Raw genomic sequence first — 27,803 nt, 5'->3', positions numbered from 1 at the left:
TGTCCTTATCATTTTTTGCCAAACTTCAGCAAGGATGCCCCGTTCAAATTCTTTCTCCACCAATATGCGGATCAGGTTCCCTGTTCTTGCCATTTTTTTACAAGTGATCATTATCATTTTATTTGGAATATTTGTGAGATATACACCAGTGGACAGACGGAGCCTGCCATCAGCCAATATGGGATTGTATCCAAGTAAGTGATGCCATTGGTTAATAATCTATAGCAATCTATATTAGCAAACTAATATAAATTTAGCTGTCTTTTGGGTTGTTCTAACACTCTGCATAATTTAATTAGGAGCTTCTTGCACTTTCATTCACTGTGTACTTTGTACATCCTATACTTGGAGGCACAAGTCTCATTCAAATGCTAAAGTTTCCTTCTGAGGCAAGCAGGTCATTCTGAATAAGCGGTATAATGCAAAATAATGCTTACATACAAATATGAAATACTCTAATGGGAAAATGCTTCTGCTAATTTTGTTGTTAGCTAACTAGCCACTTCACATATTCTTTCTGAATATGTCTTAATTTCCCATTACAGGAAGTTCACAGAATTTTATGAGTGGGTATGTGTTGGAATTTGAATTTCTCTGACATCTCATAGCCCGCCTTGGACTCCTATCTTCCACCTACTTAGAGACATCTGCTGATTTGCAGATTAAAACAGCAAGGATATCTTACCACTTACTGGAGTAAGTGTCCCATGTATTTCTGGCACAATGGACCAGGGAAATTCTTTATTTCTGAAACTGTAAGATCCACAAATGAATTCTTACAAATTATATTGAAGGAGCTTCATGCTACTGTAGTCTGGCGCCACGTCTATGTATTAATGTATGTCATTAGTCATTAAATATGGTAGGATAAATATTTACCTAAATTTTTACTATTTAGGGCTAATGTTCTAGGATGCTTTGTATATGTTTTTACGATATTACTACTCAGATTTATTATTATTGTTGTCTTTGTTGAATGGGGATTCATTCCATGAAGAAGGATAAACTTACCGTACTTACAGTTGGTACAATTCTCTTTTCAATGGAAGGAACAACACTTAAGCCATGTGTAGGCAAACTCCCCTTTGAGTCAATCTATATGGCTATGTGGTTTGCTTGGCAGCAAGGCATAAATAGTTTGCCACTGTCTTCTTTTAAAACTATTTTCAGTCTTAGGTTGTCCTACTGATTTCCCAATCAAATATGAACAAAATTTGATTCTGCTTAATTTTTCAACTAAAGTTGGCCAAGTTTAATTAATTAAACCAAAATTTTAGTGTAATTAGGACATTTATCCTAAACAAGTTCTCATTGATCCAGGAACATACAAAAAACTAAATTACAACATTTTAAGAGGAAATTTCCCCGCCTTTATATGTCATGTAGTAGCTTCAGACATCACCAGCCAACACTGGAATAATAAATTTTATGCATCTGACATACCTAGATTGGGATTTAGGTTGCAATTTTTCTGAGAAGCTACCTTATATGAAATGAGACATTCCATGTATCAAACCCAGAACTATTTTTTCTGTTTGAAAGCCTTACCAGGATCTCAACCCAAACCTTTTTTAAATGTCTTGCTATTTATTCCTTATAATTGAAGAAACCACAGATAGAAGATACATTCTTCTGTTTTAAAATATATATTCTTCATCCCCCCCTCCACTTCCATTCAATTGTATCAAGTTCTCAGACTGCCTGGTCAAGTCTCTGAGTTTTGCAGTTTTCTTGGAAAGGTTTGCTAATCCCTTTTTCTTAGGGCCTGAGATAAAGTGACTAGTCCAAACTCACTCAGCTGGCTTAGTGTGTAAGGCAAGACTAGAACTCATAGTCTCCCAGGTTTTTTTAACCTGAAGTTTGAACCTCTACACCAAACTGGCTACTAAATATAGACCTCCCAAATTCACTATTTTTAAAATCATTGTTAAAAAAGTGGAAGTGTTATTTTTGCATTAATACATGCATGAATCTTCCAAGAACCAAATGACCTCAGATCCAGACAAGTTTCATTCTATGTGGTAATGATTGCTTAAGACTTGTCTTATCATCAAGACTTTATCTTGTAACTTTCTGGAATATTATTACATATATGCATACATGCATTATTACATATATACACATACATACATGCATACATACACATACACACACACACACACACACTATATATATATATATGTGTGTGTGTGTGTGTGTGTATGCATGTATGTATGTATGTGTATATATGTAATAATGCATGTATGTATATATGTAATAATATTCCAGAAAGTTACAAGATAAAGTCTTGATGAGACTAGTATAGATCTATTTCAAGCTATTTAGCTCTCATCAGCTAGCCATACCCTTACTGGGATTTGAACCTGGGCTGTATTACATATTAGGCAGATGTATTAGCCACTAAGCCACAGGCTCTCCTCCTTATCATATATATAGCATTTGTGCTGATAAATAAATAAAAAGAAAATGTATTTATTTATCAGCACAAATGAATGCAACCCAAATGTAACAAGTCAACATTAAAAAAAATGGCTTTCTGCCTGGATGGCTCCTAGGGTGAGTCGATAGACAGAAAAGGGAAGCAGTGTACTCCCTCCTATATTTGGGCATACCAGGGGTTGTGACAACATACATACATACATACATACATACATACATACATACATACATACACATACATACACATACACACACACACACACACACACACGACCAGCATACCTACACCCATGAAAATCTACGAAAACAAATATACATACATACATACATACATACATAGATGCAGGTTTTGGTGTATTCGGGTCTTTTTCCATGTAAGATTGAGAGTATCTTGGCGACGTTTCAACGAGGTCCCACTCGCCATCTTCAAGCTGGTGCCCTCGGCTTTGTGCTTGTGCGAGCAAAGCGTGATCGGAGCTGCTGTCTTTCTATAAATATTGGTGTATGTGTGTGGAGTGCTGGCTTTGTTGCTGTAAGCGGATTGGTTGACTGTGTTGCAACATCTTGATTAGTTGATGGAGTTGATATTTGCAGATTAGTTGGCTGTTTCATAACATCCTGTGTGGCTGAGGTCCTGGCTGTGTGCCTATTGTTCTTTTGTGTTGTAACGACCTGGGTAATGGGCTGTGTGATGACATCCTGAGCTGTATTGTAGTGACATTCTGAGTCCTGTGCTGAAGCCGAAGGCACCAGCCTGAAGATGATGAGTGGGATGAGAAGAAATGGAATACGTTAAGCATCCCTATATGTTACCTAAAAGTAGGAGGTGTAGGGAAGTAAGGAAATAGAGAGGAGAAATAGTATGAGTGATGAAAAGATAATGTGGGAAGCAGAAATGTTATCCAAATAGGGTGCATTGAAACCTGAGGCCAATCAATGCTGCGAACCTTCTAGTTCTCATCTTGGCAATAAGTTAGTGGGGATTTAGTGAACTCTGAATTCCAACTCTGCCTGATTTGATCATCCTTGTCTTGGGTTTGAGGGCAAACCTGGTACGTACAACAGAGCCTGGATAGGTGAGGAAGAAGTTTTATACTATCTGAAATGTGTTCCTCTGGTTACCAAGCACTGAACCAGCCATGACTTTAGGAAAAGGAAGGATGGATAAGTATGACTCTGATCTGGGATAGGTCAAATTTTATGCTGCCTAGGGTCTCTTCATGTGAGATATGTGGCCACATACATTTACTAAACAAATTCATGAAAATAGATATGTAAATAATTGGTTGTGAATTCTTACTCATAAGCTTAGTGTCAACTCTCTGTGTTGACATTCCACGCAGAGCACAGCGGAGCTGGATCTCAGATCAGAGTAGCTGGGTTGAGATGAATGAAGCTATTGGATAACGTGATTTATTGACAAAGACTGAAGGGAGGGAAGAAACATGGGCAAAGTTCAAAAGCAGATAAAGAAAGCAAAAAAGATGGCTGCTAATAAAAAATGCCTAATGAAGAATGCCTAATGAAGCTGTTAATAAATCCCTGCTTTTTGTATTACAATATTGGGTCGCTTATTATGAAGCAGGCATCGTTAGGGTACTTTACACTTAGCCTCATGGGTTGATATTGCACTGGTCTTATTGCTGCACAGCTTCATTCTTGCCTGAGTTGCTGAACCTCGTCATAGAGCTGGCATTGAAGTGCCCACCCTGTTGGTTTTGAGAGACATCTTGAGGGGTGATTTCAGATGTCTCATGGTTACTATGAACTTACAAACCTTGTCTTCCATGATCATGGGTTCAGATTATGACGGGATCAACATATTTCAGAGTAACTGAAATGTGACAAGAGATGTTTTCCTCAATCCCTTGTCATAATCAGATCATTCTCTGGTTTACCTGTCAGCCAATGCCAATGACCTCTATAGGAAGGATGGACCCATTTGATTGGCCCACCCCAGGTGCATAGTGAAATGGGTTTGCAAAGATTACTTGGGGATTATTTCAAATTCTGCTCACTATACCAAGGAAATACAGTGGCTTACCAAAGCGAGCCAAAATATGAAACTGCAGAAGAGATTATAAAGTTGCAGTCTACATTGATACTGATGAAGATGAATGTGACTGAACATGGGGGAAGATATAATACCATCTGCTGGCTCCAGTTATGATTTAATTACTCCTCTGTAAGTCAAATAGCAGGAGGGGGGCATAGAATGGAGAGAAAAGAAGATAGCTCTGCAGAGGTTGCAGAAGCCAGAAGGGAAAGAAGACAGGAATGATGTTTGAAATCAAGACAGCAGAAAGTTCTGGTAGTAGGAAGACTACTTATGATTTTAAAAAGTGCCACTGAAGGGAAGACAGATTTTGTGCAAAGAACTCCTGAACATCAGTTAACAGCCTGGCCAATATGGATCATGAGAAGCTGGAAGTTTTGCTTTTGAGGGAATCTCCCAGTGCTTTTTGATGGTGTAATCAGGGGTGGGTTCCGGCAGGTACTACTGCCAGTTTGCTCATGTGCGCGCAGTGTGTGCATGCACAGGACAATTGAAATTGTTTTGTGCATGCGCAGAACTGAAAAACAAGATGGCAGCGCTTATGGCGCCACCCAGAGGACTGGTTTGGGGGCGTGGCAGGCCTGGGTTGCTGCTGGTTCCAGCGACCCAGGCTGCCAAACTACTAATGGTTCGGCCGAACTGGTAGGAACCCACCACTGGATGTTAATGATGGCTTGGAAGGTCAAGAAGAGGAGAAGTTGTGAAAAGCAGTTTGAAGACTAGAAAGGAGGTGTCTGATAGGAGAGGAGAAGTATTACACAAGACTCTGTGTCAAGGCAATTACAGTGTGCTTATTTGCGAAGGGAGCAGTTACAATTGGGCTGTTTGTTATGGCCTTTAAAAATATTCTGCACCTCGGGTGGGTTCATTCAATAGCCCAATGTGTTTAAAGTTGTTTCTGTGCCTCTTCATTGCCTATTTTCTGTTTCTTAATAATGCAAATAAAACTCTACCAGGTTCTCACTTGAAAATGGGATTCCCTTACTCGATATCTCTAAAAGGGAAAAATTGTTTTTATTGCTCTTAAATTACACCGATTTAAGATCACCAACCCTCTTTCAGGATAATCCATTCCATTCTATTACTCCCCTCATTTGCTCCTGAAACTATCAGCACTTCATGGCCACTGAATGTAACTGTTTCTTATAAGAGATTTTTTTGTAATGGATGAGAAAAGGCACTTTGTGAACATTTGTACTACATAAGCAACCTCCCTCCCTCTTCCTCCTGCTCTTCCTCCCTCCCTCCCTCCCTCCCTCCCTCCCTCCCTCCCTCCTTTCTTTCTTTCTTTCTTTCTTTCTTTCTTTCTTTCTTTCTTTCTTTCTTTCTTTTGTGATAATGGTACCGAAAGAACTGTCCCATTTAAAATTTTGAAAAAAATGGAATGAAGTTGCCAGGATAAATTTATTTACTAATGCTGCCTATCGTAACATTTTTCCTCATATTCTTTCCCCTAGTCTTTCAAGATGTTCATGTGATGATATTTATTGGGTTTGGTTTCCTGATGACCTTCCTGAAAAAATATGGCTTCAGCAGTGTTAGCATGAACTTGCTCATTGCAGCCTTGGGCCTTCAGTGGGGCATCCTCTTACAAGGATTTTGGCACATGCAATCAAATGAGGTCCATAATACCATTGAAAGGTAAGGAGCATATCCTGGGAAGCACAAGTGACTTGAATATTAAGATTGGTTACCAAGAGTTTCCTACAAGTGAATTTCTAATAGAATTGCCAGAAGTGTTGTGCTACAGACAGCACTGTGGTATAAATCATAGTGAGCTAGAGATGGTGAATGGTGGAAGATTACCAAGTATATTTGTCTTAAAAACACTATGTCCCATACCAGCCTCTTCAGATGTTCAGTCCTTCTAAGGGTTTTTAGACTTATTTCCTCCATCTGAGATAGAACCTGTGGTATCTAAAGAAATCTAGGAATCCTAGTTAAGGAACACATTCTCTAAAGAAATATTCCTTCTACTTCTTGGCTTTTAGCAAGGGTAGAAATCTCTGACTCCACAGACATTACTGTATTGAATTATATATTCTAGAAGCCAGAGCAAGGGTTACAGCAAGTTGTACTTCTGCAATATCAGAAAGGCCTTAAAATTCACCACCCCTAATTTAAACACTAAGTAGGTAACCAACCAACAAACAAACAACAAAAAATTAGAAACAACACTAATATTAAGTAGCACATTTTAAGCCTTTCATTGGTTTGGCTACAGCCCAATTGTTTCATTATACTTTATGGTTTAGAAATTTCAGTGGTGAATGAAATTGTATTACGAAAGCTAGAATACATATATCCTGACTATGCAGAGAATTTCAATTGGCAATTTAATAGTTGACACCTTATTGATTGCAGCTTATCTTTCCCCCTCCTTGAGCCAATGCCTACCCTTCACTGGGTCCACAATTTCAACCTGTCACTTTTGTGGGGTGGACAAATTGTTCTGTTCAGATCTGTAATTTATGAAAATGAATCTTGCAAATCTCCCCTCCTTTACTTTTACTTTCCAGAAAACTAGTGAGAGTCCCTCCTGAAATGCTTCTCTTTTGTTTCTGTGGGCTGAGATAACTCTCCCATGATGGTTGCTTAGTCTGCAGCTCTTCTGCCTATCTATCCATATCATTCCCATGAACCACAGCAAGGTCAGGGAAGGGTCTCAGCCCTAAGGGTGGCTTTTGCATCCCATAATGTTTTGGAAAGAACTAAAATATTTCCCTCACATTTCACATGAGACTTCACAATAATGTTAGAGAGTAAATAGGTCTTCCGGTATTGATTCATATGTTAATTCTTGATAATGGTTTGAATAGCTTTGTGCAATTCAATTTTTTTAAAAAGTATAAAATATATGAAAGGGTATATTTGTTCAATAAGCAGCTAAAATTAGTTTCACTTGGGGGGTGTCTATTATGTATTCTAATCTGATTGTCTGAACTTCCTGAAATGTTGATGCTTTTTATTTTTATTTTTGGAGTCCAAATCTGAAAGGAGTGTAAATGGTATCTTTCCTCAAGGGGGTGCTATGTTCATTGAACTTCAACCATGTTTTTGCTTTAAAAAAAAAAAAAGCAAATCCTTGGCCAGGAAAAAATATTTTCTGAAACTGAAAATGCAGGATGCAGTTCTCTCCAGCTAGTAATTTCACTCTTATGCAATAGGCACTTATTTCTTATAATTATTATTTACTAATTATTATTTCTTATCTTTGACTATTTCATGCACTTTTTAAAAGCAAGTTATTGCCTTCTACATTTAGAGGTAGTGTTGTGATCATCAATGTACTATTGATATTGTCATATCATGTAAGAAAAAACCTGCCTAATTTTCTAAATTAAAAACATCAGTGAAGATAAGGGCATTCTTAGTTTACACAAAACTTCTCCTGAAGTTAATTGTTGGAAGGTGGTACACACTATCCTTGTGATGGCGAACCCATGGCATGCATGCCACCTGTGGCACGTGGAGCCATTTGTTAGGGCACATGAGGCGTTGCCCTGTCAGCTCCAGTGCACATGCACATGCTGGACAGTTGACTTTGGCCTTCTTTTAAGGCCATTTTTTGTCCTCTGGAGGCTTCCTTCCTTCTGGGCAAACCAGAAGTTCAGGAACGGACTTCCGGTTTGCTCATAGGGCCCTTTTTTGCCCTCCAGAGGCTTCATGAGGGCAAAAAATGGCTGTACGAGCCATCCAGAAGTCACCTCCGGTTTGGCTGTAGGGATGTTTTTCACCCTCCGGAGCCTTCAGGAGGCTTCTCTGAAGGCTCTAGAGGGGAAAAAAACGTCCCTACGAGCAAACCGGAAGTCACAGTTCCCAAACTTCTGGTTTGGCCGTAGGGCCATTTTTCGCCCTTTGGAGCCTTCAGGAACATTCCCTGAAGGCTCTAGAGGGCAAAAAAATGTACGTACAAGCAAACCGGAAGTCACTGTTCCCAAACTTTCGCATTGCTTGTAGGGCTGTTTTTTGCCCTCCAGAGGCTTCAGGGAAGCTCCTGAAGCCTACAGAGGGTCTATGGGGGGGGGGCAGGGGGAGGAAGACTGTTTTTGCCTCCCAAGGCTCCTAGAAAGCCTCTGGAGCCTGGGGAGGGTGAAAAAAGCACACCAAAAGCGGGGGAAAGCATAGGTTGCGCGCATAGCATTATGGGTGTGGGCATGCAGTGCTCCCACTGCTTTTGGCACGCCATCCAAAAAAGGTTAGCCATCACTGCACTATACAGTATTCTGCAATAAATTTCCGGTGAATAAAAAGAATTGCAGATATTTCAGGGCCTCATTTTTCTAAAAAGACAATGAAATAGAGAACATTCTGCATCAGATTATTTGCAATTATTAAAAACCTGTTTTAATAAGTTATTAGAGCCTTGTCATCACTTATTAAGCCAACATATGTTATTTTTAAATCTCTATTCATTGTTTTTCTTTCAAGATGTTCAGAAGCAGACCAGACATGATAACAATTCTTTTTCTGCTGCTGTTCCACCTCAACCTTTTCCATATTTTTCTTATAATATCTTCTGCAGTACAGTATTAGCAATAGCACTTAGACTTATATACCGCTTCATAGTACTTTATAACAACTTCTAAGTGGTTTACAGAGTCACCATATTACCCCCAACAATTTGGGTCCTCATTTGACTAACCTCAGAAGGATGGAAGGCTGAGTCAACCTTGAGCCATTAAGGATCAAACTCCTGGCAGTGGGCAGAGTCAGCCTGCAATACTGCATTCTAACTACATGGCTCTTCAAATGTAAATTCCAAGACAAAGAAGCACTTTATAAGAGAAATGCAGAAAGAGAATTAAAAAAAAAGGCAGTTCTGTACTTCTTATAATAACTTGTTTTGGCATCCAAACTTTCTTATGGTCAAATTGCTCATTATTTGTTCAGAAGGTATTATTTATACATCTTCTTATGGCTTTAATACGCCATCAAATAATGAATAAGAACAAGAGTACTCATCCTAAGAATAAGATCCTGAGCTCCTTACCAGGGATGGGTTGCTCCCGGCATTACTGCCGGTTTGGTGCGTGTACAATTTTCTGCATGTGCACAGTTGCCAATAAATAGGTCTGTGCATGCGCAGAACATTAAAAAATGAAAAAAACCCACCATGCAGCGCTGACCGGTGAAATAGTTCGACTGGTTTGGAAGTGTGGCAGGCCTGGGTCGCTGCTGGTTCCAGCAATCCAGACCAGCAAACCACTATCGGTTTGGCTAAGCAGGTCCAAACCAGTAGGAATGCACCTCTGTTCTTTATCCAACAATGATACTGTTTTTAATTTGGATTCAGACCAGGAATTCCATCATCTAGTTCTTGAGAAAGCTGGCATCTAAGGCCAGCATCAGAAAATAAAGTAGTATAAAATCAGCTAGAGCAGCGGTTCTCAACCTGTGGGTTGCGACCCCTTCTGGGGTCGAACAACCTTTTCACAGGGGTCGCCAAGGAGCCTCCCATGGAGAGGCTGGTGAGAAACCAGCTTGAAGGGAAGGAGCAGCTCGGGTTCCCCATGCGGCAGAAGGAGAGGTGCCAGAAGACTGATGGGTCTGCTGCTCCTTTTGCTGAAGGCAGCCGAGCACCCAAGATCAGTGTGTGTGTGTGTGTGTGTGTGTGTGTGTGTGTGTGTGGTGGGTGAGGGGAAAGTTGGAGCCAGAATGGAGGCAAGGAGGGGGAAAAGAGAGACGCGCACAGCACAGAGGACGCTGGGAAAGGAAAGCTCAGGAAGGAGGGGAATGGGGAGCAGCAGCAGTAGCTGGTTGGGTGCAGGGAGGGAAGAGCTCCAGTTCTCCTGTGCTGCACAGGGCTCTCCTTGCGCAGGGCTCTGGAACTCTTTCCTCTCTGCATCTGGCTCTTTGCTGAGCTAAAACGAAGGGGACCGTGGCTGGCGCTGACTTGAATATGGCGCTGAGGAGTCTCCTGATCAGTGCAGCCAGCTACTCACTCCTCAGTGGCGGCAGCGGAAGGAGTCACTGCCCCCGCCGCAGTGATCCCGGCCCAGTAGAGTATTCTGCTTGCAGGTGCAAGAAAGAGATGAAAGAGAAAAGGGGAGAGAGAGAGAGAGAGAGAGAGAGAGAGAGAGAGAGAGAGAAATGAAAGAGAGCTGGAAGGAGAGAATGGGAAAGAGGGAAAATAGAGGGAAACAAATTAGAGGGAGAAGGGGGAGAGGGAGAAAGAAATGAAAGAGAGCTGAAGGGAGAAAATGAGAGAGAGGAAAAAGAGAGGGAAACAAATCAGGTGGAAAGAAAGGAAGAGAAAAGAAAGAAAGAAAGAAGAAACTAACTTTCTCAGACCTATGACGAAAGCAATAGCAAGCTAGATCTCTTGCCCAAAAAACTGCAGTTTGCCAGAAGGCACAAATTGGAAGCAAGTCTGATTTTTTAAAAAGAAAATAACAGAGATGGCAAAAAAATGCATCTGAAAATAAGATTGTTTATAATTTTGGATAACATATTATATTGTCAAACTCAAAGGAATAATATATATATCCTATTGCTGTTAGTACAATCTTGCCAGCTTCTATGAACTTTTAGAGTTCACTATGAAAAGATTACAGAGATGCAATTTCCTACAATTAATAACTTTATTTTGGATTTGCTATCATATTCAATGAGAAAGAAAGAAAAAGAAAGAGGGAAAGGGAAGGAAAGAAAGAAAGGAAGGAAGAAGAGAAAGGGAGAGGAAAAATAGAGAAAAACAGAAATGAGAGGGAGAGGGAGAGAAGAGAGAGAGACCCTATTCCCACAGAAAACACTGAGCCATGAAACCTGGGTAGGCATGTCTGGGGGGGGGGATGTCATGTGACTGGGTGGGAGTGATGTTGAGTTGGCCACACCCACCCAGGTTTTGTGGCTCCCGGTGTTTTCTTTTCTGTGGGAAACGGATCCAAATGGCTCTTTGAGTGTTTAAGATTGCCGACCCCTGTACTACACCATGCTTCAAGACAAAATTTCATTTATTTGTAATTAGAAATAAATATTTCACAATATATAATTACATATTGTTTTTGTGATTAATCACTATGCTTTGATTATGTTCAATTTATAACAATATAAATACATCCTGCATATCCAATATTTACATTACGATTCATAACAGTAGCAAAATCACAGTTACATAGTAGCAATGAAAAAATTTTTATGGTTGGGGGTCACCACAACATGACGAACTGTATTAAAGGGTCGCAGCATTGGGAAGATTGGGAACCACTGAGCTAGAGACTCCAAGCTCGATTTAAGGAGCATCCTGCTAACTGAAGTCACAGTAGATATGTAATATGACACCTGGGCTTAGAAAAGTAACTAGGACAGTATTGACCCATCAGGGTTTTCATGATTCTCTGTCTTAGAATATACAATTACAAAACTTTCCTACAAGCAGAATTTATTCATTAAGTTTTAGCTCCTCTTTTCTTTCTCTCTACCTCCAGTTGAGTTTACTTATATGTCAATCAATATATTCAGACAATGAATAGCAAACATACAAAATTTATCACTTTGAGATAATGCGAATTGATTTCTTATGACTTTAAAACAAAAGCAGTAATTCATGAAGCCAGGAAACTATTTTAAATAAAAAACATGAATAAATAACATTTATTTTGCATCTTTATGTACTTTATTAATATTCGCTATTTGAATACATGTATAACCTATATGTTTTTATTTTTTTCTCATTAAATCAAAAGTATGATAAATGCAGACTTCAGCACAGCAGCTGTCCTGATCTCATTTGGAGCCATTCTGGGGAAAACAAGTCCAGTTCAGATGTTGATTTTAACAATGTTTGAAACTACTATATTTGTATGCAATGAACATCTTGTGGTGAATGTGCTAAAGGTAGGAATTTTCTGGCTTCTATTTTACTGTGATCTATGTGTCATTTTATAAGGGGACCCTGTCTTCTAGACACCTTCTTATTTTTGGTTTGTTGGGCTTTAAGACCTTCTCTGACAATGGCTACATTCTTGTCTGTCTTGCTTTGAAAGAACCTTTTGATTTGAGTGCTGCTTTATATTTCCATGAAAAGGAAATGCTCAGGTCTGAGAAATTGTATGAGTCTTTTGTCTTTTCCCCCATGAGAAAAAAAAAACAGCATTAATGAAAAACAACCCCCCCCTGGGTGAAAATTAACCAGTAAGAGGGGGCTGAAGATTAAAAATCCACCAGTCTATTCCACTCTGGATTAGGGATCACCAGACAGGTTTTTTTATAAAACAAATCCAGGATCTATTTCCATTCCATAATAGAATGCATTAAGAAAGAATCAACATTTCTGCAGACTAAATTAAAGAAACAGTTCTCCTCTTTAGAAATCTGCCCTCTCCATGCCAAATGTTTCCAGCAAGAAAAGGCACTTCCAACAAATCCAAGAAATGGATGACTCTAGAACTTGCTAAGTAATTCCTAACCCATCTTCTCTCAGGAACAGCCAACCAATATGTCTCCCAGTTTATTTACTTATCAAATTTATATTATCTCAGAAATGTGACCCTGCACAGCATAGAAAAAATATATAAAACAACAATTTAAAACAAATCAACATAAATATAATTCAGACCATAGGAGAAACTTACACACTATGCAACCATGAAAGCTGAATAAATTAATTGAATTGCTTCAACATAGTAAACCCAATCAAATATTTCAAACATTTCAGTTTGATTTCAATTAATCTCCATCTGATTTTTCCCCTGTTCAATCCTGTCTGATTCTTGGAGACTGCTTGGACAAGTCTCTGCATTTTTCTTGGCCAGTTTTTTCAAAAGTGATTTGCCATTGCCTCCTTCCTAGAGCTGAGAGAAAGTGACAGGCCCAAGTTCACCCAGCCAACTTTGTGCACAAGCTGGGCTTAGAACTCCTGTTCTCCCAATTGCTAACCAAATTGACTCTTCCAAATCTGACATTTTCTGGATAGCTTATGTCAATTCAAAGCAGAAATAAAGGTCTGGTCTTTAATTTTAACTGTTAGCTCTAACAATTTAAAGCTAAGTCCTAGTGAACTTAAATATGAGCCAGCAGTGAGCTGCAGCTGCCAAAAAAGGCAGTGCAATCTTGAACTACGTTAACAGAGAGGTAGAATCAAGATCACATGTAGTATTAATGCCACTTTATAAGGCCTTGGTATGGCCACAATTGGAATGTTAGATCCTGTTTTGGTCACGATAATTAAAAAAAAATGTTGGGACTCTAGAAACAGTGCAGAGAAGAATATCAAAGATGGTTAGAGGCTGGAGGCTAAAACATAATGAAGAATGATTGCAAAAATTGGGTAAATCTAGTCTAGTGAAAAGAAGGACTAAGGGTGACATGATAAAAATGTTACAATATTTCAGGGGCTGTCAGAAAGAAGAGGGGGTTAACCTATTTTGCAAAGTACCAGAAGGTAAGACAAGAAAAAAATGCATGGAAAGTAATCAAGGAGAGAAGCAACCTAGAACTAAGGAGAAATTTCCTGACATAACAATTAACGAGTGAAACACTTTGCCTTCAGAAGCTGTGGGTGCTCCATCACTGGAGGTTTTTAAGAAGCGGTTGGACAGCCATTTGTCCAGAATGGTATAGAGTCTCCTGCTAGAAGACCTTCAAGGTCCCTTCCAACTCTGTTATTCTGTTATTGATTTAAGGTATTCCAGTAATTTCAGTGGCCTAAAGATGGCACCAATGCTCTATCATGAACCTTCCTAGAGTACCTTTAACATGCCAGATCTGATAAAGAGGGGGGAAAGAAACCAATCTGACTTACTAAAGAAGGACATTGCAAACTGTACAGATGTCATCTAATATCCAAAACCAGCTTCTTGGCATTAAGCATAGTAAGAGAAAAGGAAGCAAATTCTACACACCTTTTTGCATAATTGCTCTGGTACAGTGACACCCCTGCTTCAGACACTGACACACATATGCAAAGACATATTTGTTTATTAAAATCCATATCTGCATATATCCAGAGTCATTGACTGAGATGGGTGGCTCTAAAAATGCAATAAATAAATACATAAATGCATATTTGCTAGTGTGAATTTACTTATTTATTTAAATTAAAATGTGCTGTTTGCTGTTTGTTTGGAAGGCTATGGTGGAATAGTGATTCATTGTAGCTAAGTGCTGAACTTCACACTAATATTTTGCAGGCCACAGATACTGGAGCATCCATGACCATTCATGCGTTCGGAGCTTATTTTGGGTTGGCTGTAGCCAGATTCCTCTACCGGCCAGGCTTGAAAAATGGACATCCTAAAGAAGGTTCTGTTTACCATTCAGACCTATTTGCTATGATTGGTGAGTGTGCACATTGTTTGGTAAATTCCATGGAGCTGTTTTTAACTAATAGATTAACTTGTTTTTAGTAACATTTTAATAATCTTGAACTGATCGACAAATCACAAAATAAAAATGACTGTAATAGCAACAATCAAATATCAATCAATTAAAAGCAGAATGTATAGCCCTTTGTGTTGAAATGTTGGTAGAAGGAAGTGAAGAGGGGAGGAAACCTCGCATCCATCCGTAGGCCTCAGTTGCTACTTCTATGGAGTATTGCCACATTGCAAGGTGGGGGGGGGGGTGTCATGCACTCCAAGCATTTGTGTATATAGGTTATGTTTTTCTGAACTTTACCTGTTTTCTTCTAGTCAGAGAGGTTCTTCATTCTTCCAGTAGATGCCTTTTGTCCTAAATGAGACATCAGCACTTAATAAGTGATCTCAAAGTAACTTTGACTCAAATTCATTATCGTTTGAATGTTGTGTTAAACATTGAAAACATGACATGTAATGTAAGCAGCTAAAATTTCTCCAAAAGCTATAAAAATGAAATATTACTCAGACTGTTTATATTTACAGCAGGAAGTCAAAGCTGTTTTGCTTCTACATCTACTGTATATCTGCCCAATTTCAAGTGATACAGGTAGTCCTCAGGTTATGACCAATCATTTAGCAACTATTCAAAGGTATCACTGGGCTATTTACAACCCAGATTGAAAGTTACAATGATTCACTCTGCAATCACATGACCAAACTTCAGGTGTTCAGCAACCAAGCTATATCTATGGCCAATTGCACATTCCTGCAGTCTCATAACTGTTTTACAGCAGTTTTGCTATAAACTAGCATTTACTTCCATTTTTTGGCAAAACTGCAACCATAGTGAACCACTGGTTTGTTTAACAACCACAGCATTTGTTTAACAACTGCAGCATTTGCTTTACGACCATGGCATTCCTTTGATGATTGTCACAAAAGAGGTCATAACATTCGGTTGATCACACGACCAAACCATTTACAACCATCACAACTCATAATCACGATGGACAGATTCCATTACCTAAATTGAGGACTCCCTAAATACGAACCTGTTAAATTTTGTATAGTGGTTAAGGGCTAGGCTAAAAGCCTGGAGTCTGTGAGTTTTTGTCCTGCCTTAAGCACAAAGCTAGCTAGGTGACCTTGGGCCAGTCCCTCTCTCTCTGAGCCCTATGAAGCAGGCAAGGGAAACCACTTCCAAAATTTTGCCATTAAAACAGGCACTAAACCAGGCAGAGAAGAGCAATAAAGATGATTAGGGGACTGGAGACTAAAACATATGAAGAACGGTTGCAGGAACTGGATACGTTGCCAGGAATCAAGACTGACACCTTTCCTTTTTCAGGTACTCTTTTCCTTTGGCTCTTTTGGCCCAGTTTTAACTCGGCCATTGCAAAATCAGCAGAGGAGCAACAGAGGGCAATCATGAACACATACTTCTCTTTAGCAGCATGCACCGTCACCACATTTGCTTTCTCTATTCTGGTTGAACACCGAGGCAAACTGGACATGGTAAGCATTGCCTTGAACTCCTGCGATAGAGATCTACTTGAACTAACCAACATGCCTTAATAGAGTTTCTCAAAAGATTACTACATCTTATTAATTCAAGCCAAGCTGTTCCAACCTGAATTTTATAAAAGCACATAAGAACATATGACTTCTACAAAAATACTGTGTGGTACACTAGGCTCAAAAAGTAATTAGATATATATTAAAGATTTGCTAATGTGTTGATAGAAATCTGGGTATTTTGAAAATCATTTGGAGCTCAATAGTAGTAACTGTGAGAGGGATCTTGGAGTCCTAGTGAACAACCATTTAAATATGAGCCAGCAGTGTGCAGCAGCTGCCAAAAAGCCAACATAGTTCTAGGCTACATAAACAGAGGGATAGAATCAAGATCACGTCAAGTGGTAATACCACTTTATAATGCCTTGGTAAGGCCACACTTAAAATACTGCATTCAGTTTTGGTCGCCACGGTGTAGAAAATATGTGGAGACTCTAGAAAGAGTGCAGAGAAGAGCAACAAAGATGATTAGGGGACTGGAGACTAAAACATATGAAGAACGGTTGCAGGAAATGGATATGTCTAGTTTAATGAAAAGAAGGACTAGGGGAGACATGATAGCAGTGTTCCAATATCTCAGGGGTTGCCACAAAGAAGAGGGAGTCAAACTATTCTCCAAGGCACCTGAGGGTAGAACAAGAAGCAATGGGTGGAAACTAATCAAGGAGACAAGCAACTTAGAACTGAGGAGAAATTTCCTGACAGTTAGAACAATTAATCAGTGGAACAGCTTGCCTCCAGAAGTTGTGAATGCCCCAACACTGTAAGTCTTTAAGAAGATGTTGGATAGCCATTTGTCTGGAACGATAGGGTTTCCTGCCTAGGCAGGGGGTTGGACTAGAAGAGCTCCAAGGTCCTTTCCAACTCTGCTATTGCATTTGTAAAGTGCTTCAGATCTTGCATAAGCAGAGCATCTCTCTCCTGGACAGCCTGAAAAGAAATATGTCTGCTCTAAATGTGGCATTAATAATGCACTACTTGATAATTTGAATAATTAAAGCAGCACTTTTTCATAGCTCAATGCAAGCTTGAAAAAAATGTGCACTTTAATGATTAGCAGGCAAATATTGTGCTTCCATGTGGTTTAAAATATTTCTTCTGAAACTATCTTAGAGGGTTAAACTTCAGCTGGATAATCATATGTACAGTATTTATAGACATTCTACATTACAAATACTACAATGAAATTCTGCAGGAGGTTATTTTAAAGATAAATTTAGAAACTCTGATTTAAACAGTTTCTTAGAGCACAAAAAGTTTTAAATGTTTCTTAGATGAGATGTTATTTCTTGTTTGTGTCATTTTGCACAAGTCACATTTAAACAACTTTTCACTTTCCCCTTCCCCATTTACATCCTAACCATAAAATACCTTTCTAACTACGTTTTCTCCCAGAACACTAATTTTTGAAAATATCATCTTCAAAGCAGATAGAAACATGAGCATTTGAGAAGTGGCTAAAAACAACACAAACAAACACCTGCTTGAGCAAATAAATTTCAGTCTGCACATTGGATCAGGATGTGCAATGACCAAATTCTTTAAGTATACTTACTGATGACAATTTTCATTGCCAATATGAATCTGCCCAGTCCTTAAGATTGGTCTATGTGGATGCTTCTGTAATACATCACACACAGGGTCTTCTTGGTGATGGCACCTTAATTCTTGATTGCTTTCTGAAGGATGTTCAAGCAAATGTTTGCACTCTTGTTTTGTGATTACTGAACTTCAATTGAAGATAGTTTCTTCTGTTTTAATTTGTTATTTCTCATTTTATTTCTACTATATATTTACATTTGTTTTCTGTGCTATTTATTTCAAGTAGTGTTTTTATTATTATTTTATGGTGACCCTTTTGTTTTCAAACCTCTTTGTAAAAGAATAATAATAATAATAATAATAATAATAATAATAATAATAATAATAATAATAATAATAATAATAATAATAATAATAATAATCTTTAATTTATAGACCGCACCCTTTCCTAAACAGGACTCGGGGCGGTGTACAGACATATTAAAACAATGTAAATACAAAAATATAGGTAGATATACACAAATAGACATGTATGTATAGACCAAGAATGGACTTGGTTTCGTGCCTCACAGGCATCCTGCTATTAAAGGCTTGAAGTGCAGGCAGAGGGAGGAGGGTGAAAGGGCAATAAATAAAACTGTGTGTGTACGTGATGGGTACAGGAGGTGAGAATGAAAGGCGCAGCATCCCACAGCTAGGCACCATGAGAAATATGTAGATTACCCTCAAACATCTCAGTGTTCTCAAAATGACTTGGCAAGCTCCAGTTAGCTAGAAATGGACTGGTCACAGGGGGAGAGATGAGCTGTGGGTGAACCTTTGTGTGTGTGTGTGTGTGTGTGTCTTGTGAACACAGCAGAATTCAGAGCTGGCTTGATTTACTGCAACCTACACCTTTAGAAAAAAGAACCCTTTGCTTTAACCAAATGGAGTCAAGGGCCTTTTTTCCCCTAAGGAATCGGATTGGGGCAGGTCTGACAGTAGTGCTCTTGTACTTCAATAACAAGGATCATAATAGTGGCTACCCTGCAATTACACACATTTGATTGATTAATTCTATACCATCAAGTCAAGGCTGATTCTTAGCGACCATACAGATATCACAGGGATAGGAATAGCCAAATCCCAATGACCACTGATTCCAAATCAACAGGATTGTTATTACAATGATATCACTTGGATAATGAGATTTCCCAATAGGGAAAGTAGAGTTATTGTTTAGCAAGCGTTTCTTGCTATAGAGAATGAGAAAAAATGAACAGGGTGATATTGTTTCTTTACCCAACAATTAAAAGTACCATGACCCTACTTTTCATTATTTTAAGTCTGTGCATATTTAATATATATGAAACTCCCAAGTTTCATTTATAAGAGTTAAATCAGAAAACAAATTATATAAGGTTGATGAACCACTGCCAAGAAGAAAGGATGTATTCATAGATTTTAAATTAGTGGCAGGTCACATATTCTGTATAGATCAGTTCCAGGCTGCTTCTCTAATAAATGAAACTTCGTCAGTAGAAATACAGATTTTTGGTTCTGGAGGTCCATGGGTTGACCTGGTTCTTGTAAGGCAGTGTTCTTATGTATCTTATTTCAAGGGTCATACATAGAGGCCATCATGAACTGCTGCACAATTCCTATGGTACACTCAGATTATTTGAAGCAAATTGATATTCTGTGCTTCAGCCAAAAATCGTTTCCCTTGGCATTAGGGATCTCCTCTTACTGGTCATATTTTATGTCTCCCAAAGGTACACATTCAAAATGCCACCTTGGCAGGTGGTGTTGCTGTGGGTTCATGTGCTGACTTGAACATCTTGCCTGTTGGGGCTTTATTAATTGGTAGCACAGCAGGAATCATCTCAGTTCTTGGATATAAGTATTTATCTGTGAGTATTTTTTGTAAAGAAATGTAATTCTAATACAGTTTCCCCTGCCTAGCAAATACCATTTTCTATATTTCCACTATTCTAAGCCATCTTCATTAGAATTCTGGCAGTTGTAATCTACTACATACTAGGACACCTTGTTAGGGAAGGCTTAACTAATAGATACCAGCCTTGATATTTGCACATGGTTGCATTATAGTTGCACATGGGTATTAAGGAATCCCTTCTGCAAATTGCCTTTCTCTCTCCTCCAGTTTCCCAGGGTTTGTCAGATTTCCATCATAGGAAGCATGCTGTGTTAGGGACAGAGACCCCACACAGTGAAGAGCTACTTTCAAGACACACTTGATAGATGGCTTTTTCAGCAAGCATTTTCTGAACCCTTGGGTGGGATAGGCAAAAACTATACTGGATAGACTATCTTAAAATTACTCCGGTCCTGAGCTATATTGGCATTATGGGGAATAATTGCATTTGGAAATATATTAGTAGGCAGTGCAACCAGTATCTCTGAATTATAGTTACATGTAATATTAATATTATGCGCTTTCAATCAGAAAGACATCTGTGGAAGACCCTGATTCATGTCTGTTTAAGTGAGTATTGGGTTCCGAGCCTATTTTATTATTCCAGTGAAAGACAGAAGATTTGCATCCCATCCCATCTCTTTGTAGGCCAGCAGACTCAAATCAATGTTTCTCAAATCAAGAAACTGCATTGCAATATACTTACATATATTTTATAAAGCATGCTAGTTTGTATAGAATGGAAAGTGAAAAAGAAGACAAGCAAGCTTTATTTTCTTCTAAAGGTTATTACAAAATAACCCTTTACCTCCTCTTCTAGCCATTGCTGGCCAAGCTGAAAATTCAAGACACCTGCGGTGTCCATAATCTACATGGCTTACCTGGGCTTTTGGGAGGCATTGCAAGTATCATTGCAGCTGCTGTGCAGGTTAACAGCAAGTAAGTTTTTTTAAAAAGTTCTATTTTACTGTCATTTAACTGACTAGACAGATTTATAGATCACTTTGAAAGAGACATTCCCATCAAGTAGATTGCAAAAATATTTCATTTGGCACAGTAAAACAATCTTTATAACAAGATTGATAGTGATGCCTTGGCAAAACTAAAGAACAAGGCTCAAAGTAACTCCAACCATCAAAGAATATATAAGTTTGGCTGGTAACCAGTTTATTGTTTAAGTGGCCAGTCAGGGGTACTGGAATTTGACCAAGCCCTAGGCCAGTGTTCCCCAAATTTAGCAACTTTAAGATGAGTGGACTTCAATTCCCAGAATTCCCAACTACAATGGCTGTCTAGGGAATTCTGGAAGTTGAGGTCCAATCATCCTAAATTTGCTAAAGTTGGGAAGCATTGCTGTAGGTTATTAATCATTCAGTAACATCAGCATAGCAGTGTCTGTCAGTCCTTTAGGCAGGAGGGGAACTGAAACTACATGAGGTCCTGAGGAATAAAAAATGTTAGGAAAAGGAAAGTAGAAATGAAAGTAAGTCCCTTGTGATTTGCATTCCTTTCCCATTCATCAGCCTTGCTCATACAGCATGTTCTTAGAGGGGTATAAAACACTTGAATGGGCCGTTTTGCAAAACACATTGGCAAAAGCAAAGTAGTTCTCTGCAAAGTGTTAAAGCGGATGCACTTTCAAAGTTTTTCCTAGTAGTCTGTATATGCACTTCCATAGCTGTTTGTTGCTGGGTTAGGTAGGAGTGACTTTTGTGTGTACACATATATCTGAACAACCAGACATAGTCATCAAAGAAGTCTTCATAAGGTCTCCAGATGACACAAAGTTCATTTGTACTCTTTACAGTGTGTCTGTTGGGATGCAGGCTGCTGCTCTAGGCTGCTCTGTTGCAATTGCTATGGTAGGAGGAGCTTTTACAGGTCAGTAAAATAAAGACATCTCCAGGAAATGGGGAACTTCATGCAGATCACAACTTCTGTAGATGAATGGATGGATAAAATGCAGACTTATAGCATCTTTTAAAAAAACTGAATAAGAATTTGCAGAACTGTTCAGTGGTGGGATTCAGCCAGTTAGCACCCATTCAGGTGGGTGTTAAATTACACCCCTCTGCTATCAAAGTGGATCCTGGGCACTGGGCTGCAATGGAGATATGGGCAATGGAGGCTGCTTTCCCTCTTTCTTCTCCCAGCTCCTCCTCCTTCCTTTGTGCAGGCTGCTCCATTGCCTCTTTCTCCATTTCAGTGCAGTGCCCAGGATTCACTTTGATAGCAAGGCGGGGGGATAATTTGCCTGGCCAAATTAACCCCACAGTCTCCCTTACATTGGGCCCAGCTTCAATCATGCTACCAACTTAATTCCTTGCCCCTCTCACTTTTGCCCGCAGACTGACCAACTCCCCCTGCACATAGCTCCATGGGGAGGGGGAATCCCTCCCTCCTCTTCCCCCCAATTCTTCACCTTCCTGCATGAGCTCTTGGGAGCATCAACTCCTTATCTCTATGGTAAGGCCCCCTCCTCATTCCTCAGAAACCTTGCCTTTTAAAGAAGTCATCCAGAAGGCTGAAATAGCCGTAAGACCAACATGCAGACAAGCATCCTTGGAAATAGCCTTTTGTCAAAGGGTAGAAATTTAACAACCAGGTTGCCCAGGGTCAGATTGGCATCACAGGAGGTTCGTCCTGCATGTGCTGGAAGATGAGGATGAGCTACGCCTCCCAAGAAAGTCAACCTGACCCTGGGTGAATCAGTTGTTAAATTATTTGAACCCCACCACTGGAACTGTTCCTTCTTAGGTGTTTACTTAATGAAATAACATGCTATTACGAGTAATGCATTTTTTTATTAGAAAAATAGAGCATTATTTGCAGGAGTAGAATACAGTTGCTCTCTGTTTTTGTATTTTATGCAATCTATGTCTCTTATTATAGAAAATGTTGCCATTGATAACCTTCAATGTGTTTCCTCCTCATCATACAGGATTAATACTCAACTTGCCTTTCCTGGGACAGCCACCTGATCAGAACTGCTATGATGACTCTGTATATTGGGAGGTAGGACACATTTCAAACAATAGAGAAGAATTGCAGTTTCTGGGAACATATCCACATTTTTTCCCACTAGGATGTCTGTTAGCTTCTGATTGTTATCACATAGAATCACATTTTATCACCTGATTCTTAGAATTGGTTCCAGATTTTGTTTTGCTGAAAGAAGATGAAGAGTTGCTTATGTTAGGATCAACTATATAGTTATATTCTTTTCACAGCTTTGCTAAGATTATTCTGGGCTGAAAACAATGTGATGAGTCAAATTTTTAAAATGTTTTTACTGTCATGCCATGTTCATCCAGATTTCGACAGCACAGATGTGGTACTATGGATCTTCTATAATCAATTATTTTCTTTCTCTCTCTCTCTTTTTCTCTCTCTTCTAGAATATGTTTTCCCCCAATTTCAGAGTCCTCTTATTCCTTACTATTCTGCCTCTGTGCATTTCAAGGTTGTTCCAACTAATTTTCTCTCTTTCCCATTGTCTTATTTTTCTGTTTTCTTTCAGAAACCCATTTCTTAATATATTTTTTCCATTTCTCACAGAACTATATTTCAAAGCATGCACATCTTCTTATTTATATACACACATAGACGTGAATCAATGAACACACTGGCTTCCCTACAGCTGCAAACTACATTTTTACATTTCAAATGTATCATGAAGGGTGGGGTTTTCTTAAATTTTTCTTCTCTGTATAGCAAGTATCAGGTCAGGTCTTGTTTTCCCCCTACTGATACTAGTCAGAGGTGGGCTGTACTTATGTTCACAAGTGGTTTGCTGGTTGTGAGCGGGTGCGTATGTGCGAGCTTTGCTCACACATGGCCCTTTGTGAGTGAAATGGAGCTTTAAAGAAGTAGATAATCAACTCAGGCAGCTCCAGTGAGTAAAGCAGAGGTGGCGCGAAACCAGTGACATGCGGTGAGGTTTATGGCTGGTGAGGCACTGACACAGTGGTGAGTTTCAAATATTTTTAGACTTGTGGACTTCAATTCCCAAAATTCCACAGCCAGGCATGCTCAGTTCTGATTTAAAATGACAGCATTTGTTTTTGTCCTTTGCGAAATAAGTTTCCTTTTTTCATTTTCTTTTTCTTCTCCCTTCCCCTCCTTCCTCCCTCTCTCCCTTCCTCCCTCCCCCTCTCTCAAACACACACACACACAAATTCACACACACACACACACACACAGAAGTTGGATTGGACAATCTCTCCTAACCCCTTCCCTCTTTCACTCACTCTCAAACAAACACACACACACACACACACACACAAAAGTTGGATATCTTTTCCAGTGGCTTGAAAGCAGCTCCTCTGCCATCCCCCCCCCATTCCTCTGCTGCCTTCCCCAAACACCTCCACCATTGCAAATGCAGCCTGCTGTCTGGGTGGGAAATGCCTGGAATGCAATAAAGCCCACCCACTCACCTCCTGCTGGCAGGCAGGCTTTTAAACAGTTAAGCAGATGACTCTGCTTAACTGTTAAAAAAAAGCCTCTAAAAAGCATCCTGTACTATGAGGCAGGAGAACTGCGTGCCTCACCTATGTCAAGAATTTTTAGGCTTTTAACCCTTGCTTAACTCTGCTTGAGTGATCATAAAACGCCTAAAGTCAGACTACATGAGGCATGCAGTTCTCCTGCTTCATAGTAGAGGGTGCTTTTTTAGGGGGCTTATTTTAACAGTTAAGCAGAGTCATCCACGGTGAGGCAGCAACTAGCTCAGCCTTTTCCTTTTACACCGCTTTTACACCGCTTTTCATGATGACAGCGGTGAGGCTGTGCCTCACTTGCCTCACCTGACTGCATGTCACTGCACGAAACTCAGCTGGGCAGCGAGGTCAGAGAGAATGAGCCAGAAAGTTAGTTATAAATGGATAGCTTAGCACAGGGACAGGTGGACGGGCCCAGCCAGCAATCAAAGGTAAAGGTTCACCAAAACCTGCATAACCATGCAACAGCCCACCACTGGTACTTATACTACTCTTCTTCCTTCTCCTCCTTAACTACAGAAACATAATATGAATGATATGAGGAACAGGATATGGAGTTTGTTGTCTTTATGTATTCCTGCTCTCCTTCTTTTCCTGTACTTCCTCATTCCTGATCTTGCTGAACTCATTAACAATGGCATATGTGGCTCAATGCCATATATCATCTAGTAATCTATGTGGTTTTGCAACATAAAACTCTGCTCTAGATGATGGCCAGCTGTTTTTCTCTGGATAAAATAGACTTATGTCACTAGTAGTATGATATTATCAAGTTTTGGGATGAGGTAAAATTTTGGCCTATTTTTAAATAAATATTTTAGAAATTTGGTTCTATTTTTATCAATACACAGAAAATAGCTTAATTACACCTCCTGGAGGCTTAACATAAGTATCTGCTGTTTAAATTGATATATGTGTGTTTTGAAACACAACTTTTCAACAATGTGTATTGGGAGACCAAGACCAAGGAAGATGTAAACATGCAGAGGCTTGGGTTGCATAGTGCAACGGTCTATCTCTTCTTGAGATGTTTCCAAAACTTTAAGTTAATGTTTATTTCTAATGACAACCATGTTCCTACAGAGATGGATATAAAAGGGAGTAAAGGATGGAAAAGCATTTATTTCATCAATTTTACAAATGATCAAAATATATAGAACAGAAACATGAGAAACAATTCTTTATTTGTATCATGAGTAATGGTGCAACTATGGTTACTTTGATATATTGATATATTAAATCACCAACCTGGTATAAAAGAGGTACAATCCTAGTGGGACATTTCTCATTTGATTAATTTGGGCTTATAAAGTAAACAATGCCAGTTCCCAATGGATTATGATGAGAGAAAGACAGGGAGGGGGGGAAGAGAAAGAGGCCTCAGTTAAATTCAGTTGGTGTAAAATTGTGTCAGATAGTTAAGCATCACCTGCTTGCATAAATCACTGTATGCTATTCCTTCTAGATTCCCATTGAAGGAGCACCTCTTGGAAGCAATACAGAGGATCCCAGCAAACTCATTGTAGAACCATAGAAAGATATATATATTCATTTTTTTCCATATGATGTTTTCAATATCTGATAAAATATCCATCACATGTTATTTTTTCTTTCTATTTTTATCTTGTTGCTGAAAAATAAAGCCAGAAAAAACATTTTATGGACTTTTTGCTGAATATGGAAAATATGCTTGAGATTTATGGGTTTGATGGTCAGAAAGAAGAGATTATGGAAAAGAGCAGTGACGTGCAGTCAGGTGAGGCAAGTGAGGCACAGCCTCACCGCTCTCATCATGAAAAGAAAAAAAATGTAAAAGGAAAAAGCTGAGCTAGTTGCTGCCTCACCGTGGATGACTCTGCTTAACTGTTTAAAAAAGCCTCTTAAAAGCACCCTCTACTATGAGGCAGGAGAACTGCATGCCTCATCTAGTCTGACTTCAGCCGTTTTATGATCACTCGAGCAGAGTTAAGCAAGTGTTAAAAGCCTAAAAATTCCTGACGTAAGTGTGGCACGCAGTTCTCCTGCCTCATAATAGAGGGTGCTTTTTTAGAGGTTTTTTTTAAACAGTTAAGCAGAGTTATCCACAGAAGCCAGGCAAAGAGCCATGCTGTAGCACACACACTTTCCCCCAGCCTCTTTCTTTTGGAAGGCTCGGATCGGCTCCCCTCCGACTTCTCTGCCTCTCCTCTCACCCCAGCCTGCCAGCAGGAGGTGAGTGGGTGGACTTTATTGCGTTCCAGGCATTTCCCATCCAGACAGCAGGCTGCATTTGCAATGGTGGAGGTGTTTGGGGAAGGCAGCAGGGGAATTGGGGGTGGGGGGATGGCAGAGGAGCTGCTTTCAAGCCACTGGAAAAGATATCCAATCCAACCTTTGTGTGTGTGTGTGTGTGTGTTTGTTTGTTTGAGAGTGAATGAGAGAGGGAAGGGGGTAGGAGAGATAGTCCAATCCAACTTCTCTCTGTGTGTGTGTGTGTTTGTGTGTGTCTTTGAGAGAGTGAGGAAGGAGGGGAAGGGAGAAAAAAAAGAAAATTAAAAAGGGAAACTTATTTCGCAAAGGAGAAAAACAATGCTGTTGTTTTAAATTGGAACTGAGCATGCCTGGCTGTGGAATTCTGGGAGTTGAAGTCCACAAGTCTAAAAATATTTGAAACCCACCACTGTGTCAGTGCCTCACCAGCCACAAACCTCACCACGCATCACTGGAAAGGAGAGAATTATAATATAGCCTTAAAGGCAGATGATAAAGTCCAAATGCATCTAAAAACTGCTCTGAAGAAGATTAGACTTTATTTTTTAATATTTTGTCTTTGCGCTGGCCAGCTGAGTTCACCCTTTCTAAAGCCATTTTTCATCCTCCCCAGGCTCCAGAGGCTTTATAGGAGCCTGGGGAGGGCGAAAAGAGCCTCCTCTGCCCCCTGGACACCCTCCGGAGGCATCAGGGAAGCCTCCAGATGGTCCCTGAAGCCTTCGGAGTGCTCAAAACGACCCTCCGAGCAAACTGGAAGTCCGGTTTGCTTGGAGGATTGTTTTGAGCGCTCCGAAGGCTTCAGGGACCATCCAGAGGCTTCCCTGAAGCCTTCGGAACGCTTAAAACGACCCTCTGAGCAAACCGGAAGTGACTTCCGGTTTGCTCGGAGGGTCATTTTGAGCGCTCTGAAGGCTTCAGGGACCGTCCAGAGGCTTCCCTGATGCCTCCGGAGGGTGTCCAGGGGGCGGGCGAGGGAGGCTCTTTTCGCCCTCCCCAGGCTCCTATAAAGCCTCTGGAGCCTGGGTTGGGTGAAAAAAGCATGTAAAAATGGGGGGGTCACGCCTGTTGTGCGCGCATGCGTACTGGGGGGGTGCGCATTGCATTATGGGTGTGGCACACCCGCACACAACCCCCCTGCGCTCCCCCCACTTATGGCACGTGAGCCAAAAAAGGTTCACCATCGCTGTGCTATTCAGTGAAATGTAGGTAGGGGGAGAGAC

At 39.8% G+C, this 27,803-nt stretch overlaps 1 protein-coding gene across 1 annotated transcript; it reads left to right on the top strand.

The window, feature by feature from the left end:
- On the top strand, positions 1-26,210 carry RHAG (Rh associated glycoprotein). The gene is made up of 10 exons (XM_081944967.1): positions 1-194; positions 5,953-6,136; positions 12,184-12,334; positions 14,629-14,776; positions 16,145-16,311; positions 19,668-19,805; positions 20,652-20,770; positions 21,639-21,712; positions 22,773-22,846; positions 25,799-26,210. The coding sequence occupies exons 1-10, from the start codon at positions 35-37 to the stop codon at positions 25,865-25,867; spliced, it is 1,284 nt and encodes a 427-aa protein (XP_081801093.1). The 5' UTR covers positions 1-34; the 3' UTR covers positions 25,868-26,210.
- Positions 26,211-27,803: the final 1,593 nt, after the last annotated feature.

This window comes from Natrix helvetica, assembly GCF_964273705.1.
Source record: "Natrix helvetica genome assembly, chromosome: 2".
Lineage (NCBI taxonomy): Eukaryota > Metazoa > Chordata > Lepidosauria > Squamata > Natricidae > Natrix > Natrix helvetica.
Note: the sequence above shows the minus strand (reverse complement) of the source record. Positions and strands in the feature narration are given on the sequence as shown.